The sequence below is a fragment of the Condylostylus longicornis genome, unplaced genomic scaffold (genome assembly GCF_029603195.1).
Source record: "Condylostylus longicornis isolate FDR11 unplaced genomic scaffold, ASM2960319v2 ptg000113l, whole genome shotgun sequence".
Taxonomy (NCBI): domain Eukaryota; kingdom Metazoa; phylum Arthropoda; class Insecta; order Diptera; family Dolichopodidae; genus Condylostylus; species Condylostylus longicornis.
Window position 1 is genome coordinate 169682 of NW_026578081.1, and position 19344 is coordinate 189025.

General features: G+C 25.1%; 1 protein-coding gene and 3 non-coding genes across 4 annotated transcripts in view; 2 read left to right on the plus strand and 2 right to left on the minus strand.

The window, feature by feature from the left end:
• LOC129614587 (glutactin-like) overlaps positions 1-19344 on the minus strand; it is a gene marked incomplete at its 5' end in the record, with an annotated part of 31589 nt that overhangs the window by 11322 nt on the left and 923 nt on the right. Inside the window, 4 exons of the mRNA XM_055529290.1 lie at positions 18214-18562; positions 18635-18828; positions 18891-19062; positions 19128-19334. Of these exons, the coding sequence (XP_055385265.1) occupies positions 18214-18562; positions 18635-18828; positions 18891-19062; positions 19128-19334 (922 nt within the window). The remainder of the gene's footprint in view (positions 1-18213; positions 18563-18634; positions 18829-18890; positions 19063-19127; positions 19335-19344) is intronic.
• Positions 13828-13900, plus strand: Trnar-ucg (transfer RNA arginine (anticodon UCG)). Its single transcript has one exon. It is a non-coding gene; the product is annotated as a tRNA-Arg (tRNA).
• On the plus strand, positions 15285-15357 carry Trnar-ucg (transfer RNA arginine (anticodon UCG)). Its single transcript has one exon. It is a non-coding gene; the product is annotated as a tRNA-Arg (tRNA).
• Positions 17088-17160, minus strand: Trnar-ucg (transfer RNA arginine (anticodon UCG)). The gene has a single exon. It is a non-coding gene; the product is annotated as a tRNA-Arg (tRNA).

The window sequence follows — 19344 nt, forward strand, 5'->3', positions numbered from 1 at the left end:
AATAAATATACGCACGAGCAAATATTTGCATTATACTTTACTTATCTTGGTGGCACCCATTTTAGTATGGAATTTTTTCGAAAAGCGCTTTTAATTGTGTTTACTAATTTCAACACTTATTTCATTGCAGTACGAACTATGCACCTGGCATTACCAACGCTTCTTCTCGTTCTTTCTATATCTTGCGCGGTACTATACTGTAGTGAATAATGATAAAAACATCTTTGTAAGTCTGTCTTTTAAGGCAAATCAAAGCACTTATAGAAGCGTACACAAGGCACTAATACACTAATCACGACAGGGTAAACATCAAGTCACAAACAAATCTTTATTCGAACATAATAATGTATCAAATGTACTACGATCTTAAACACACGCACTTACACATTATTAAACTACAATAAAATTTTTAACAAAATTTTATAAACTTAATTTTTTTTTTAATTGTTACCCTTATTAGTGGGAAATTTTCAAAAAGGTGAACAAAGAAATAAAATTAAAAATTTATAAAGTTTTCATTTTTCTACAACATTTACCGTTTTTTGTTTATCTTTGACTAATAACGCAAAAACTATAAAAAGAATTAAAGTACAAACGTGGTTTCTTGGTTTCATTTTCCTCTTTTATCTCTTAAAAAAAAATTGTTTTCTCTTTCTTTACTTTTCTTTTTATAGAAATATGTGCTTAAAGTAAGGATCTTAAAATATATTCTTTACTAATTATTAAACGCTTTAAGGTTTCTATTTTTTTATAGACACTAAACTTTAACAAAGAAATTTAAAGGCAAAAAGTATTCTTAAGAACAAAAACTTTAAACAAAGTTGTCAACTAAAGGCAAATTCTCTGAGAATTCAATTAATAAAAATTAATAGAATTTTTTTCTATATAATTTTAAACAATTTATTTCTAAACAAATTTGTTTAATTTATAAAAAAAGTGTTTGTAGAAAAATCGAGTTTTTTCTTTGAAGTGAGTACAACTTTTTTTGTTGGCTTATATTCACTTATTTAGGTTGTTCTAACTGGGCCATACACCAGTGACACCTTTAAAATCTTTTCAAATGAATCCAATTTATAAAAAAATTTTTAAATTTTTGCCACATAATACTCGTATGTTCTATGTACTTATATTGTTGTAATTGCTTTTATTTATCTAAATCAAAGCTAATTCAGTAATGTGCACAAGATTTTATGCAACCATTATCTTTATCTTAATCTTTTTATGCAAACCTTATCATTAGAGACTATTAGAATTAAATAAAACTTTTGTTAAGAAGAGGATGTCAAAGTTCAACGGTTATAGAGGTACAACAATTTTAAGAATACTTGACCAAATGTTTACATACCCACATAAACTTTTAGAAAAAAATTTCTCTTAAGTCTATAAATGTTCAAAATATGTAAATGTGTACAATTGAAAAAATGTGGTATAAAAAAATGTCTTGGGTTCGAAGCCTAGCCGCGACATTGAAATTTAACAAAAAAAAATCGTAATTTTAAAAAATTTTTTTTTTTTGGTTTTTTATTATTTTTTTATTAAATATTAAAAAATTTAATTATTTTTGCGCATAAACAAAAAAAATTTCTTAAAAAAAAATTATTAAATCTAAGATAAAATCTGTAAAATTTTAAAAAAACAAAATATTTCTTTACATTCCTTATTTCATTGTGATGGCATCAAATTTTGCGTATCGAGTTTTCAGTAGAAACGCATTCTTCATGACATGAAATCATCAATAAACGATTTTTAAAGAAGTGTCGGTCTATTTCAAGTTTGCTTGATTTTGATGAAACTATGTCAGTTCTAGAAACTTAGGTCTTTTTGCAGGAAATTCTGCAATTGGAAAATATTCAACCAATCTCCTTGAAAATTTAATATTCGGATTTTAGGTGTTAAAACAATGAATCTATAACATTCTTTTAAAGATCAGGGCTCGAAAACCGAACTTGGTACCAATTTTACATTTTATACCATATTTACGGAACTAATTGAAGAAAAGAAGTTAAAAAGGCGATTTTATAATCATCTCAAACACTTTCGCTAAATTATACAATACACCCGGTATTGTCGTATTTACTCATCACATCAAATTTTTTTTACTACACCAATACCAATTTAATAGAATACTCGTATCGTATACGATAGAAACAATGCTGTATAGAAAATTTACTGTTTTGTTACTTCAGTTATGGTATTTTCGGTTTATTATTTTTACGATAAATATATGTACGTGTATCGTATCGTACGATGTATGATAAATAGAGTTTATAAGAGACGTAATTATAATTATTATAATTATTGTTCGACTAAAAAGATAACCTACATGTACATAAAATTATTTTGATAATATTGATTTTACTTACAAGCGGGTTTCTGGTAGAGAACATTATACCTTCTCTTAACTTATCGTAAAACGCAGTTAAATATGCTAATAAATTACACTCAATTGTTAATATATTTATTACATATGTTTAAATTTAAAATACATAGAACATTCTTTTTTTATTCTTAATAAATTCAAGTAAACAAATTTCCAACTCCGGCATGCATAATAAATTGACAAGATTGAAATAACACCATTTTTGATTTTTACGTATGTGAGCTTATCATTGACGTATACAACATGTTAATTTAAAAAGTTTTATTTTAAATAACTTTCATAAAACTCGCACAAGTGTAAACACATAGAAAATAAGATTTTTTATTTAAAACCTCTAAAGTTTTTAAGGTAAAATTAAAATATTCAAAAAAAATAAAAATTTTCATAAAATTTTAAAATCTATTTAAAATTCATTGCAGCTTTGCAATTAATGTTTGCATAAATTAAACGCAACAAAAATAGCTTGTCATTCTTTCGTAATTAAAAAAATTTCCAAGTGTTTTATGTTTTTTTGAATATTTATAGGCATAACAGGTGTAATTCCAAAAAAAAAAAATTAAAAATAAAAAATTGCAGGTAGTTTTAACATAATTTCTGTATTAAGTTGTAATTAGGTTCTTAAAAGTTGAAACTATTATGCCTTTATGCTTTACATAACCTACAAAAAAAATAATAAAAAACTTACTTTCGAAAAATAATTTTTGTTTAACTTGGAACTTGGGGTTTATTTTGTTCTACAAACTTATACACTCCTTAGAATCAGGGTAAATATTCTATAATTATTCACATACACACATACATACATTTTTGCGTATACCTTTATTATTTACATATTATTTTTTATCTCTTGTCATATTTACATAGAAATTTAAGTATAATTTAAATAAAATAGGTTAAGAAGAATGGATTTTTTTTTTTGTTAAATTGAAATGAAATATTGTTTGTATTTTACTTGTATGCAAACATACTGTATATTTCGAATATGAATCAGGCATTGGTTTTCAGTTAAATGCCGTACCAATAAGCGTATTGTATAACAAAATAAAAATGTAGTCTAATATAACTTACAGGGTAGAACACTTTGTATTTCCGTATAAAAATTAGGTTCGCTGAAAATTCACTGAAAATTCGCTGAAAATTTGAAAAATATTATTTTCAATAGACATTTATTTACTATATTTCAGAAAAATTAAAGCGACAAAATTAAATATTCTACTCTTCTAACGGGATTCGAATCATTGATACCGCTTTCTATAAGCAGGCGCATAGGCATAACCAATTCAGTTATACAGAAGTATTAAATGATTGGCGACTGTTTAAATTACATTTGTGCTTGACATTCGAGCATTGTTGAGACACACAGTTATGTCAGCACTTATCTGTTATATAACCTATAAAATTCTTATATTTTCTTTTAACATTATGATTGCTGCATGTGTATTATAAGAATTTAAAGTTGTAATGTTCAAATATCTTAATATTTTTAATTTATCGATATGTTTTTTGCTATTTTGAAAAATATTATTAGACTTAAAATTGCCCCGTTGATCCACAAAACATGACGACCCAACAAATTCAGCTTACAAATCATTTCACTTTAGAACTTTAATAGAGCTTGAATTTGAAATAAAGCTTAAGTATACGAAATATAATAAAAATGGTTTCATACCCCCGTATTTGACAATATAGTGAAATTTTATCTTAAATTATATTTATAATCTTATCTTATCCCTTCTTCTTCAACATATAGAATTTAAAATAAAATTTCTTCTTCCTCTTCTTCAAAAAAAATGAAACATTTACAGTTTACACAATCACAATTAAAATCCTTTTTTATTTTTCTGTATTGCTTTTTGTTTCCTCTTAAGCCCACATATTATACTACACGAAAATATACTCATATTCCCACCACTTACTTTCACATACTTTTCGATCAATCACACAAATATATTGTAATGTTTATGTGTATAATTTTGGTGAGAATTTTGTAAGTTCTAAATATATTCAAAAGAAAATCAAATTCCCATAATGTGTTGTTCTTCTCACCCATTATATTTTTAATGCCTTTGCCTACATATCCTTTATATTTAATCTTTATTCTTAAGCACTGTATTTTAAGTACTGTATTTATATTTTATATTTTTACCTTTTAAGTGCCATTAAATGATCCACTCATTCCTAAGATCATAAATGAATTCCTAATGCAATAAATTTCAATTTAATGAAATAAATATTTTTCTACTTCTTCTTTTCCAAAGAATATGAGTGCGGGAGCATTAATTTTTTCCACATTAATATACTGATTACATTCTTACATTTCTACGCATTACATTGTAACACTTTATCAATTACCTATGATGAGCAATTAATATCTATATGAATGTCTCAATATTTAAAAAAGCATTTCTATAATCTTAAGGTATTTAAATTCACAATTGAAAATTTTTTTTCCATTTTCTACTAAATCTTCTTTCCAATAATATGACATGATCATAAAAAGAGAATTGAAATTCTTATATAAGATCTCATGAACTCACAAATATTTGTATAAGGGTTAATTCTAAATTTTTAGAGAAAATATTTTCAATATTTTATAAAGCACAATATCATGCAGCCTTCGGTTTTACACATTTATTGTCGAACTCTAAGAGCATGTAATCGGTCTTGTAAACTGTCTTGTGGTGATTGTAAGTCATTCATTCAGAATGAACCATCATTATTGCCAACTATCTTTTATTGAAGAAAACATAAAATTGACCATTAAAATACTGCGATCGTGTAACATTTTTTTTATGTTACTTTTACGGGAATAAGCCAGTAAGTTTTATGTGCATCTTTATTTTTTTAATTATAGACCTAAAAAAAATTAAAAAAATTATCCACACATACAAAAAAAAAAACGTGTGCCTCAAACTGGAATCGAACTCTCGCTCCCTGTGTTATGAATCCAATACGTAACCATTGAGCTGCCGATTTTAATAGACAAAAAAATATTCTCTTTCTTTCTGAAAATTTGAAAAGAAGTTTTTTTTGGGAATAAGTATGTATATTGATTTTACTTACATAAATATGTACTTATGTATACGTATAAAACCGTTGACTATTGAATTGTGAATTAGTCAACATTCCTCTATTGTGTAATTACATTGTCTTCTATACAGCACTATTAATAATTATATACAGTATATGTATACACAAAGATAACACTTAAAAATCGTGATGTAAAATAAAGTCCCGGGTTCAAATCCTCGCCACGCCAGAAATTTGTAAAAAAATTTTTTTTTTTTCATTTTTTTTTTAATATTTTTTTTTATTCTATTAATGAAACGTTTACTAATTTTTGGGTTATTTTTGATGTTTTATAATGTTATTGTGAATTTTTCAATTCTGAAATTTTTGTCTATTTCTTTTGGTAGTTCAACAATTCCTTGTCATTATTGAAGTTATTCTAATCCTAGAAAAATTATTCAATTTATTTAAGAAATTTTTGGTAGATTTCAAATTTTTTACATGAAGCTACCAAATAAATAAAAGTATAGTTCCCTGCAATTGAATGAATTTAATTTTCATTATAATTACATATATGTATAAAGGCGTAGTTACAATCTCTGACAGTAAATGTGCACCTACATATATAGGTTATAATCACAATTAAATGAGTGTATGCGGTACATTAGGGAGCTTCCTTAAATTCTTAATGCAATATTTTTTTTTCAAAAAAATATATATGTATATAGTTTTTGTTCTATGCTCTACAAAAAATTTTTATTTAATAAATAGAAATCCCATACCTGACAAGTATTTAATGAGACCACTTTAATGTTCTGCTGTCTTATTACAACTGGAATTTATTATCGTACGATTAATATAACATATTGTTAGAATATATTTTACAGTTACGGAATATTATAAAAAAAATATATATAGGGTTGCCAATGCTATACTTTAAAATTCGTAATATGCTCGTCGATAGAGAAATATATTCATCCCCCTATACGATCTTTATTTGAATTAATGAATTTTTACTTTTAAAATAATTTTAATGATAGAATGAGTAATTCATAATTTAAAATGGCAATTAAAATTTAAATTTTTTATATTATACAATTGGAAATTATAATATTTTCTCATTTTTATTTTTTTTTTTCTCATTTGTGTACATACGGAAATAATTTTGTGCATACATACGTCTAATCAGTGTTAATACTTTACTACAATTGCATTAAATTCTACTACAATTTCGTAAATCAAAATTTAGTACGTCCCATTTTTCATTTAGTACATTTTAATAATTTTTAACAAAAAAAATTATTTTCTCAAAGTTTTTAATTTTATTTAGTTAATAAACTACAAAATAATTATTTTTAATTGTCATGTCATAAAAATTTGAATTTTTTTAAATTTAGTACATTTTTTTTCAATTATAGTACACAAATTTCAAAATGAAGCGTTAACCCTGCTAATAACACATAAAATTAAATTCATAATTAAATTATTTTTCTCATCAACCCAAAAGAAAAAAAGAGTAAGTGTATAATTAGGGAAATTTACATATTAAAAGTTTATTGATGTTATGCATTAAAAATTCTCTATCCTCTCAGTACAAAAGTACAAATGCACTCATTGTGTATATTTATAAAATTTTTATATTATGTACAAGTGTTTGTAAATGCATTACACATAAAAAGGAAATTATTTGATTATAAAAAAAAATTATGGCCATAATTAAATTACAATAAGGCTGTACAGGTAGATTAAAAGTCAATAAAAATAAAAAAAAAAAACCTCGAGAACTGAAAACTTAATTTTCAAAAACATGCAAAAATATTTTTTATTTACTTAAATTAAATGAAAAGAAAAAAAAACAAAAGAAAATCAAATTTTATTAATAATTTCAATTAGATTTTTTCATCTCCTCTATATTTTCGCCCCTTTTCTTCTCAATTCCAATTTTTGTCCTTTAAATTTGTCTCTTTATCCTTTATTATGTTTTGATTTCATTACAAACAAGAAAAAAAACCTTTTTTTATGCAAAACCTCTTTATTACCGCACGGTTGTTTTTTTTTTCCTCTCCACTTATTCTGGCTTATAAAATTGTATTTGAACTTTGCAATGATCGCGCTTTCAATATAGGCGTTTGTAATAAATGCACATACAATAAAAACCCAAATACCGGGATATAAAGAATTCATAAAGAAAAGAGAAAAAGAAAATTAACACTATTAAGGTTAATATCCTTTTTTATTCTTCCATTATTTTTTAATATATTTTTTTTTTATGTGCGGTTATTTAAACTCGTATTATACTGAAACTAATTATATCCTTTTAAAATTTTTAACATTTAATATAAAAGGGAAAAAAAAATCCACCTTTGTTTTAGTAATACGATGAACAATTAAAAAAATAAATATTATATTTAACCTATCCCTTGGCTCTCTCTCTCTTTCTCTGTCTTTTCTGGTCCGACTCCTCTTCTGTGTCTTCCAATTTAACTTTGTTTAATCAACCACCATATATATATAGCTAATCACTTCACTATCTTAATATTACTGAAATCATAATAGAACTGCGCTAATATAATAATGATATAAAAATTTTTTTCTCTTTTCCTTATAATCTTATATGAATGTAATGTGTGTTTTTCTGTTATTAGCGTGTCGTTGTCCTTCTATACTTATTATTACTAATGTTAATAAAAGAGAAAGCAAATATTTAAAATTATTAAAAATGCAACAAAAGAAAATTCAAATCGTACTAATTTTCATTTCATATTGCTATAATAAAAATCTAAAATAGGATGGAATTGAAAAAAAAATGTTAACACAATATAGCCGATTTTCCCGGTCTATTCACGTATTTTTTTAAATTTCTAACAGTTTTCTTCCCCCATTCAATTTATATTGCCGGTAATGATAGAAAAGATTTTGAAAATTCAATCATAGATAAAAGATATAGAAACATAAAATTCCATACAAATTTATTATTTGTCAAAACAAAACAATCAATAAAGTCAATTGAAAATGTCATTTTTCTTTGAAAATTGGTAACGTATGAAACTCGAATTGTCCACACTCATACTAAATTAGTAACATAATTGCCCATATCCCATAACAGTTTGCTGACGTCTACTTTAAACCATTAACATAACCTTAAATTATATTCACAATTCATATTCACAATAGTGAAATCTATTATTTGATTATTCATTAATTGCTAACTTTTTGATTGATGGCAAACAAAGACTTTTTTGCAGCATTAGAGTGACTCTTCAGTATAGAGAAACAATTTCTGTAAATTGTGTTCTTAACCAATTTCTGTAAATAACATTCTTAAAATAAGCACTGTATGTATTTAATTAGTGTTAATGGAATTTAGAATTTTGGATGTCTGACACTTTTGAAAATGGCTTAATTTTTAAAGTTTTATTAATTAATACTCAACTTTAGTTAACAAAATTACTCTTGGTAAATTTATATTTCAAAATTAATAATCATCCACAAAAAAATCCATTTTACCTTTTATTGATCAATTGAATTTTAGTTTTGCCGAAAACCGGAAAAATATACGATTACCCAATTTTCTGCTCTCTTTATATGAGGTATATCAAAAAATGCATTATAATAAAGCGATGATATAAAGGACGTAAAAGGTTGTAATTAATATTATAATTGGCTATAAACCTTTAGTAACTAAAATATAATGGTTAACATTTCAATTTCTCTTATTTTTTTTTTTATGTTTTTTTATATTTTTCTCTTTTAAACTAACATAATTTTATTCTCTAACTACTAATTGACTGTTAAAAATTTCATTTTATTTGATTTTTTCTCAAAAGAGTATAGACTTTAAGTGAATTTCAGGGTAACTCAGAATAGCCGCTTTTTAATTCAAAATTGAAATTAAAAATGAAATGAAAAAAAAAAAAATTTGTAATTATTTCCTTTCTCCTTTTTTTTCCCATTTTTTATATTTTACCATTTTATACAATATATTTTTTGTTCCCTCTCTTTTCTTTTAAATATAAAAATAAAATTATTAAAATGAAAACATAAAAAGGATAATTGACTTTTGGTTAAGGATTTTCTTTGATATGATAATCAGTTTTTATAATGAGAAATTTTCCAACAAAAACTAAATAAATGTAATGAAAGGAGACAAGAATACAAAGAGAGTGTGAGAGAAAAAGGGGGAGAGAGAGAGAGAGACTAAAAAGAAAAAAAAAAAAACAATTGATTTCATTTAATTTTTTAAATATTAAAAATGGTGCTAATCATAATATTATTTTAAGGATTTTTTTGAAACAAAAGGAAATTATATTTGAAAAATAAAAGAATTTTCTTTTCAAATAATTGTTTTTGAGTTTGGAAAAATTCCCACAAGGATCAAATAATTTATGTATAATTTTAGTATATAGATTCGAATTAAGAATGCAATTGTAATTAATATTTGAGATAAAATTGATTTTTTTCAAAGATATTAAGGTTTTAGTGTTTATATTGGTTTAACAGTTTTATAATTTAACAGTACAGTTTTATGTAACAGTTTTATAGTTGAAATTGATACACATTCAATAATATTGTTCAAGTTGATTAAAAATTTGTTCATACTAATCCGAAAAATCAATTGCAAATACTGTCAATTACGCTATGGTTATAAATTCCAGATTTCAAAGTCATTAACTCATATGATTGCAATTTAAAACAGGCGGTTTAATGCAACCAACTTGTAACAAACGTTTCTGATTTTAAGCATCACTTAGTCTGAAGATATACAAGTAAAAATAAATGCACTCAATGAACAGTTGACGATGAATGAATTTATTTCTCCAACACTCTTGAATGCAATTCTAACTTGTTAATATTTGCAACATATACGAATTTTTTGAAAATTTAGACAATATTTCGGAATACATAAAGAATTTGGATAGTACACTAATGTTAAAGTTCTCGAACTTCAAAATTTTTTTAAATTTACGTATAGAATAGTCGTGAATAACAAAAAAATATTTAAAATTTAAGATAATTTTTACGATTATTTCCATTATTTTAGTTTTGAAGTCTGGACACAAATTAATTTTTTTAAATGTTGCACTTACTTGCTATTCTTATAGAGATGGTGGACAATTTTATAATCATAATAAAAAATATAGGAAACAATAGTGCATATGTTTGTCAACATGTACATTAAATATATGCTTACTACGTAGTAATACAGAATACTTCAATATAAACGACAATCAGAATTGCAACTAAACAAATTAAGTATTTCCTGTAATATTCTCTCGCTGCTTTTACCTATGTTGCAATTATGTTAAAAAATTTTAATGTTTGTCATTTGAAATAGGTTTGTGTACTACTTCAGTGTGTGTTTGTTTATAAATCTACAATGAAGACAATAAAATATTGTTTGTACAATAAAATAGTAATTTTATTGTATTAATTGAAAATTCTATTATAAAAAAAAAAATTTTTTGTAAAAAAATCAAATTGCTTTTACATAGTAGAATACGCGCATACACATTCATACATGTACGATTATTGCATTAAAGTAGCAATAATTAAAAAAAAAAAAAAATTGTAAAAAATAGCAAAAGATTTTGGTTCGATTCTATTGGTCGGGCTGGTAATGGCATTCCGCTCCGGTACGCTATCCCACTACTGCTTACCACGGGGACTCTTGGCTGCTGGTTTTCACCCCTGGCCCGGTTCATCCCTCCTTAGCCAACCTGAATACCTCGGACTCCTCCGTGGTACCCATATTGATGGCAAGCTTAGTGCGGACGTTCCGTCAACACGGTCTGGCCCACTACACAGTGGTCCCAACCTCAAACCATTCCAAAACCTAACTTCCAAGTAGCTGGATTACAGGTGACGCCACGCACCCAGTTGAAATACATCGGTTTTTTCATCAACATAAATTATTATATCAATCATTTTTTTTATCTTTTTTTTTATTTATTTATAATTATTGAATAATTATTTAATTAAAAATATTAAATAATTGCATTAAATTTAGAAAAATATTTTCTTAAAAATTTTTATTTTTACACATTTTATCCTCATATTGGGCATATGAAAGCATTATAAAATATAAACAAAGTTCTTAAAGCTTTTATTTCATTGACGTATTCAAGAAAAAATTTTGTTTTTAAATGATACAATAGATGGCGTAAAATATAAAGAATATGTTATTAGAAAAATTATCCGTTGTAGCGCGCAAATCGTCTAATGTATTTTTCATATCGAATTTGTAAATCTTACAATTGGAAAATTTAACTATAATTTTTATAAACTTTCTAATCCTTTGGTAATGCAAATATAAATTTGTTATAATTCTATAAAAAAAAAATAAATAATCTAAAATAAATTAAAAAATTATTTTCTCTGTTTTATTGATTAAATTCATTTTTGTTCATTTATTTCTTCACACTGCATAGCGGCGACATCTAGATGTTACAATTCTATTCTCAAATTTTTCTATAGACGGCGCATCATTTGTGAATTTTTCTTTCAACCGATTAAAATAAAAATGATTAATCATTTATTTTGCTTTTCAGAATAAAAAAAAAATTGTTCGTTTGTAAGAGTAAAGAAACGAGAATAACAAATGTATGTAAAATATTTGTAAGACGTTTGTTTTCTGACAGATATTGAAGTGACGTAGAATAAAAAGTTCATAGGTCAAATAAATCTTCATCCAAAATTAAAAATATTTTAAGAAAATGACTAATTTTAATATCATTCTAAAAAATATAAAATTTTAAAGACAAAAAAAATATAATGCAGACATGTCAAACACTATTTTATTGCTTTCTTCAGCATAGTCAAAGTACAATTACTTTGACCTGTGAATTTTCAGGAAAAACAAAATTATTATTTCTTTTTCAAATATTTTGAATATAATAAATATAGACATTTTTTATTCTATACACACCATTTAAAATATTTTAAAATTTTATTTGCAAATAATTTTGAACTTTCAAATAAATACAGTATAATGTATTTGAAAGTTGTATGCTAGTAGTTATTGTCAGCAGTGCTGCAGTAGTCAATTTATAAAAATTTTGTTTTTTTATACTTATGTGCGTTGTTCACATGCGTAAGTGAATGTATTATTGTGTACATAAACACATATATTTTAGGTACATATATACCTAAAGTAAATGGGAAATTTATTTGAAAAATATAATTTGTAATTAGTAATTACTATGTTAGGAAGTAAACCATATTGTGTCAATTTTATGACATTTACAATTATTGATAAAATTCCCATGAACTAGTATTTTTATATATTTACTTATTTAAAGTTTCTTAAACACGATTTAGATTTTGTAGTTCTTAAATTTGAAATTATGCATGTATGTATATACTTCATGTTCTATCCGTAATGCCCCAAAATTTCAAAATTACAATATATATGTAGGTACATAATTTGATAATATATATGTAGGTAAATAATGGTGACTAAAAGTAGAATTACAAAAAGAAAGCGGTTGATTTTGCAGAGTTTTGTTAGAGCAGACTGTTTCTGTTGTTGTACTTTAGAAAGAATGTTACTTATTTTTTATAGTCCTACCACTGAATTGGTTGGAAAAGAAAATTAATACGTCTTCCGTGTAGCTGTTCGGCTGTTCTATTTAATTTTGACAATTTGTTTTTTTAGTTCTGCCGCAGTAGGTTTCTAAATATACCTGAAAATTGCCTTTGAAAAATAAAAACGTTTCAATATTTAAAAATATTTGTTAATTTTAAACCTGATGACTGTGCTGTGATGAAAGGCATAAATTTGATCACAGCACAGACATCAGTGACGGAAAATAAAGTACCTGTATTATATGTCAATACTTGAATCTTCAATATTTATAATTTTTAAGTTATCTCTTATGTTATGTTAATGGTATTTAAGCGTTTCATTTCTAAAATACAATATAAATGTTGATTGAGGCCATAGTCAACCCTAAAATCAAATTCAAACTCAAATAACAATATTATTAATTTATTTATAAATTAAATCAAAATTAATTTCACATTTCTTTTTCAATTCAATAACATTGTTTACAAAACAAGCGTTAATGCAGCTCTGGCCTTTTTATAATCATTGAATAAATAAAACGCGATGACATCACCACCATTAACATAAAAAAGTTGATCAATCGTTAAATTAGATGTGAAAAGAAAAATAGAAAATGAAAAAATAAAAAATTAAGAACTTACGTTTTGATTAACAAATGAAAATAAGAATGCGGTTAAAAAAAAAATATTCAAATTACATACATTTTTCATTCAATAATTATTAAAGTAATTAATTTGTATTTTAAATATATAAAAATATACACATACACATATACGTTATAAAAAAAAAAATATCTAGTTACTAATGTTCTAATATAGTTTACTATTTATGCTTGTTGTTTTTATTTTATGTTACGCCATAGTATGATAAGAACGGCCGTGTGGCCTAATGGATAAGGCATCGGACTTCGGATCCGGGGATTGCAGGTTCGAGTCCTGCCACGGTCGAAATTACTAACTTTTTGGAATACCTAAATTATAAAAAAAAATATTATTGAAATTTTTATAATATTACAAATTATTTTATGTTGTAACGGTTGACAAGCATTATGTTGGTATGGTGTGTGTGTATACAAAGAAGCATAAATTCATTAATAAGCTTAGAAAGTAGAATAAAGCAAGTGGTGGAAGGTAGGTAAATTTTTTTAAAATCATTTCTTTTTCAGTGTGTTGGAAGAAGTTTAGGAAAAAATTTCAAATTATTTTTTTTTTTAATGTTGAATTGCATACGAATTAAAATAAAAAATGCATATTTAAAATTTACTTAAAATTTTCTTTAAAAACTATCTGACTTTGTGCAGAACAAGGAAACTAGAAGCCCAAAAATGGAGCCATTACCATTTAAAAAGGTTAGCAATTTAGACACAATAACAAAAAATCAAAATTTTCATTATCATTCTTCAAATACTAGCAAGTAAGAACATAGCATTGCATTTTTTACATGCCAACACATTTTTCATTATTACACACCATACTCTTCCATATTTAAACCCAAATGGTAAAAACAACTAAAAATGCAATTGCACACTTAAGGTTGAACGAAAAAAAAATAACACAATATCCTTTGATTTAATTTAACTACCTACACGTATATGCACATACATTTATACATATCTACATCACTACATACACTATGTATATTATAATAATTTTTTTTTTTTTTTTAATAAAAGATATTGGTCTAATTTTACTATTGAGGGATTCTACTGGTATATCACAACAATACGATTTCCATATTTGTAAACTCACCATAAGGATTATCCTTTGTTAATGTTTTTCATCATTAAAAATCTTGGTTGTTCCTTATTAGGCAATTCGAACTGATGGAAACACCTTGAACTCCTTCAAGTTATTCAAGATTGCAAGTAAAGTACAAATGCGGACGTATTGATACATGAATTGACCCACTAGAATCCAAAACTCAATTTCAAATACATTCCAATATCTGACTTCCATGTAGCTGGATTACAGATGGTGCCAAACATCCAGTCATATGATATATGAATTTTTTTTTGCAAATTTATTTTCTAAAATATAAATCTAAAAATAGGATATGAAAAGTTTTAACTAAAATAGATAACTATTATATTAACTATATTTTTTTAGTTAACTAACGTAATTTAACTTGCTTAGTGGGTGTCTATTTTTTAATCATAAAATTTATACACAGTTTTAGTTTAGATTTAAACCTTTGAATATATTAGATTACCGTTTAAATGTTTATTTAATGGGAAGCTTTTTTTATTGGTTGTTGTCTTTGATTTAATTTATGTAAATATGATTTAATTTTGTATTGATGATATATAAAATATTATGACAGAATAGTATACATGGCCGTGTGGCCTAATGGATAAGGCGTCGGACTTCGGATCCGAAGATTGCAGGTTCGAGTCCTGTCACGGTCGATTAAATTTTTTTTTTATCTTTTTAATTTTTTTTTGATTAATTTATTTAATATCAAATTTTACTATAATATGTCATAGTAAACTTAATAATTATAATTTTTATTGAATATATTTAATTAATCAGGTATAATTTATAGTAAACATTAAGTATCACATATACATTATGATTATTCACAATGTCATTCAAGTATAAAACTTTGACATAGACAAGAAGTGCTGTAAACAATATTATTACTTTTATTACTTCACACTAGGTAGAAAAACTTGTTCTACATTCATGTTATGTGAAACCAATTTACCTTTTAGCAATCTTGTATTATGTACGTATTTAAAAAAAAATTCTCAATAAGTTTCCAAAGAATTTACATGTAAATTAAAATTTTTCAAACAAATAGTTAAAACTTGAAATTAATTTAATTCATATACGCTAACTTGGATACATTATCTGTATTGTAGATCCTATTCAATTCAAATAAGACATTAAGGTTATAAGGCAATAAATATTTAAATTTAATTTCTGTGAAAATAAATTAAAAAGTAAAGCACTTGATTCACTAAATTTATTAAAAATTTTTGATATCGAGGGTTCTTGAAAAGAGTAAAACTATAAGCTATAGTTATTCTAATCTCTGAAAAATATATTCTTGTAAATATAGATTGTAGTAAGTTATAAGGTTATAACATTAATATCAAAGTAATCTTAAGGCTTAGGTATTGTAATGCAGAATTAACTGTAAATATTATTTACAAAAAATTTCAAAATTGTGAAATAATTCATTTTAATTAATTTAAGTGACTTAGCTTTAGCAGCCTCAAATAATTACATATGTACACTTAAAAACCTTAAATAATTATGTATAGAAACAAATTTAGTTAAAATAAAACAATTTGAACAAGCATTATCGAATCTTCGCTTATATTTACTACATATAAGCATAGACGAATATAAATTTATTTGAATTGAAAAAGTTTTGTGGTTTTGAAGTTTTGAAAGTTCGAAATATAAAATATAAATAGAGAATTAATTTTATATTATTCAGCGTTTACTCTCTTTAGTTATCATTCTCTCCTCAAACAAACGATTACGCATTAAAATGAGTTTTCCGCAGGTTTGATGAAAAAATGACGCAATTAACAGTATTGCTTTTCTTGGACAAAGTGAAATTATTGTGCATATGAGTCTATCACTAACTACGTCGCCCTGCTGTCTGAGAGCACATATAGTTGGTGCAGTTTTTATATCCCCTTTCCAAGTTAACTTTTTTGGCAGGTCTCTATTGCATGTATTTCAGCTTGAAACATCGAGCAATACGGGTAGAGGCTCGCGCTTATGCATGTGTCTGACCGGATTCCGTACACATCAGAGTCCAGCTCCCAGTCCGTTTCGGACCCATCAAAAAAAATAAAAGTATGGTTTTAAAGGTTTTTATATAAAAAAATGAATTGACGTCATATTAAAAATTTATTTATTATCTTGTAATTGATTATATTCATATTTAACCATAGTTTTACTGCTAATGACTAATATTATGTAATTAAAAGGATTACAACACACCGTTAAATATTTATGAAAATAAAAATCTTCATAGAACATTAAGAATTTCTGACTTTATTATAAATTTTGAGAATATCCTTAGTTCTTAGAATCTCCATTATCGTTTCTTACTCAATTCTTATAAATATTTTTTACATAAAACTTGCAAAAAAACATCAAGTTACTGGAAAAGTAACGACCGTGACAGGACTCGAACCTGCAATCTTCGGATCCGAAGTCCGACGCCTTATCCATTAGGCCACACGGCCAATTTAAAGTACCATGAAAATTTTGCAGTTTTCATCGCTCCACATTATTTTTTTTTCCAAAAATGAAAAATATTAAATCAATTATTGATTTTTCAAAAATAATTTATGACACTTAACAACTTCTTGTTCAACAAATTTATAATGCAAATATTAACGAACCAAAAGGAAATGCAGTTACACTTGTTTTCATGTGTATGTAAATGTATGTGTATATGGATTAAGTCTACAAAAATTTGTGTTGTGAATCTTAGCTAATAGAAAAATGTGTAGATTTTGATATAAAATTTTTGTTTGTGTCTAAAATAAACCTACTGGCAAGTTCGGTAATGTTATTAAGTAAAAACTTATCAAAAACAACCACCTCTAAAGGACTTGTCATGTATATTACATTTTGCTAGAATAATTCCGGCAGATATTTCAATATTATTACTAGTTTTATATTTAATTGTATATAAAGTAAAGTCAATTATATTGCTATATTGTAATTAAGCAACAACTTAGTCCTTAATTATTTAAATGTAGTTGAACATTTTAGGTACTATATCTTTGATTTCGTTTTGTGTAGGTCCTTAATTAGATGAATAAAAATACATATAAATAACAAATTTTCTAACATCCTCAGCCCTTCTTGTTCAGAACTTTATTTGAATTTGAAAAAGAGTATTGTAAATAAAATTTGATATGAGCAGTCAAATAAAAATCGAAAAGGTATGCGTTCACACGGCTATTTTTTTCATGGAAAATGTTAACTTATCTTTTAACTATTAAAAAATTACAGTAACTTAATATATAAATTCCAAATTCTCTATTCCAAAATTACAATTTTCAATTTTCTATAAAAATAAATTAAAAATATTTATTTCAATTTCTTTGCAAATAATTTCCTTTTTGATTTCCTAATCAAATCTTTTAAATATTTTTCTTTTCCATTCTGTTCAATATAATTTTCTCGAATTAAACTGTTTCCATGTAATTGATCTTTTGAAGCTATTTTAAATTCATCATAATAATTATGACCTAAACTTAATTCATAATTAATTTTTAAATATGGACCATTCATTTTAGGTTGTACTGGTGGCCATTCAATTCCATCAATAGTAGCTGGTTTACCATCAATTATAAAAGATGTCCAAAGTTCTATAAATTTCTTTGCCATTTCTTTATCAATAATATTTAAATCTTCAACATGATCTGGATACGGAAACATGTATATATTTTCATCGGTTAAAGTAACACCAGCTGTAAATGGTGTACCTAAATCAAAATCATTATCGAAATCTGAGTATCTATTAAATTGTCCTTTGTAATCAAATGAATATAAGTACGATTTGTCAGGCAAATGTTTTGCATTACGATTAATCGCTTGTAATACCGGAATTTTATGAGCTATCGTTCCAGCCAACTACAATAAAAGATAATATTTATGAATTTCTGTTATAATAAAATATTGAAGAATTTTTTGTAATTTTCTTACATCAATTAATCCTGGTAATAAAGCTATAAAACTTCCATTTTTAAGAATATCTTCAGTAAAGAATTCATTTTTGACAAATGTTTTTAAAATTCCACTTTGATCATTTCCATAAATCTGATTAATAACTATATCAATGAAATCATCTGAATCAAAGTTTTCCGGTATTTGTCCATTGAAATCATTTTCAAAAATTGCTGTATTTATAAATTAAATTAGGGGATTATAAAAATAAATTTTGTGATAATTTTAAATTTACCTTTCAAAATTTTAGATCCAGCATTTTTAGGAGCTCCCCCTAAAGCAGGATATGAAATATTATTATTTTCAGCCCATAAAATTGACGGATGTTTTGGTAAAATTGGACTTGGTCCACCAATTGTAAATTGCATTCCACCAGCATCTCCTAAAATACCATTGGAATTTTCCAACTTTTAAGAAAAGTTATTTAATTTTTCTTTTACCATCTAAATATTATTTAAATAAAAATTCTCACCACATGCTCATAGAATCCAATTAATAATTCTACCACTGTAAATTCTGTGAAGCATTTATTTAATTCATGTACATCTTCGAAATTAGTATTGCAACCGGCTTTTGAAGCAATATCTTTCGCATATTTAATTGGATTTTCAGTTACGAAAAGTGGCATAACAGCTGAACCAGCCAAATAAATTACTTGATGAAATAAACCACGTCCAATCTAAAAAAAA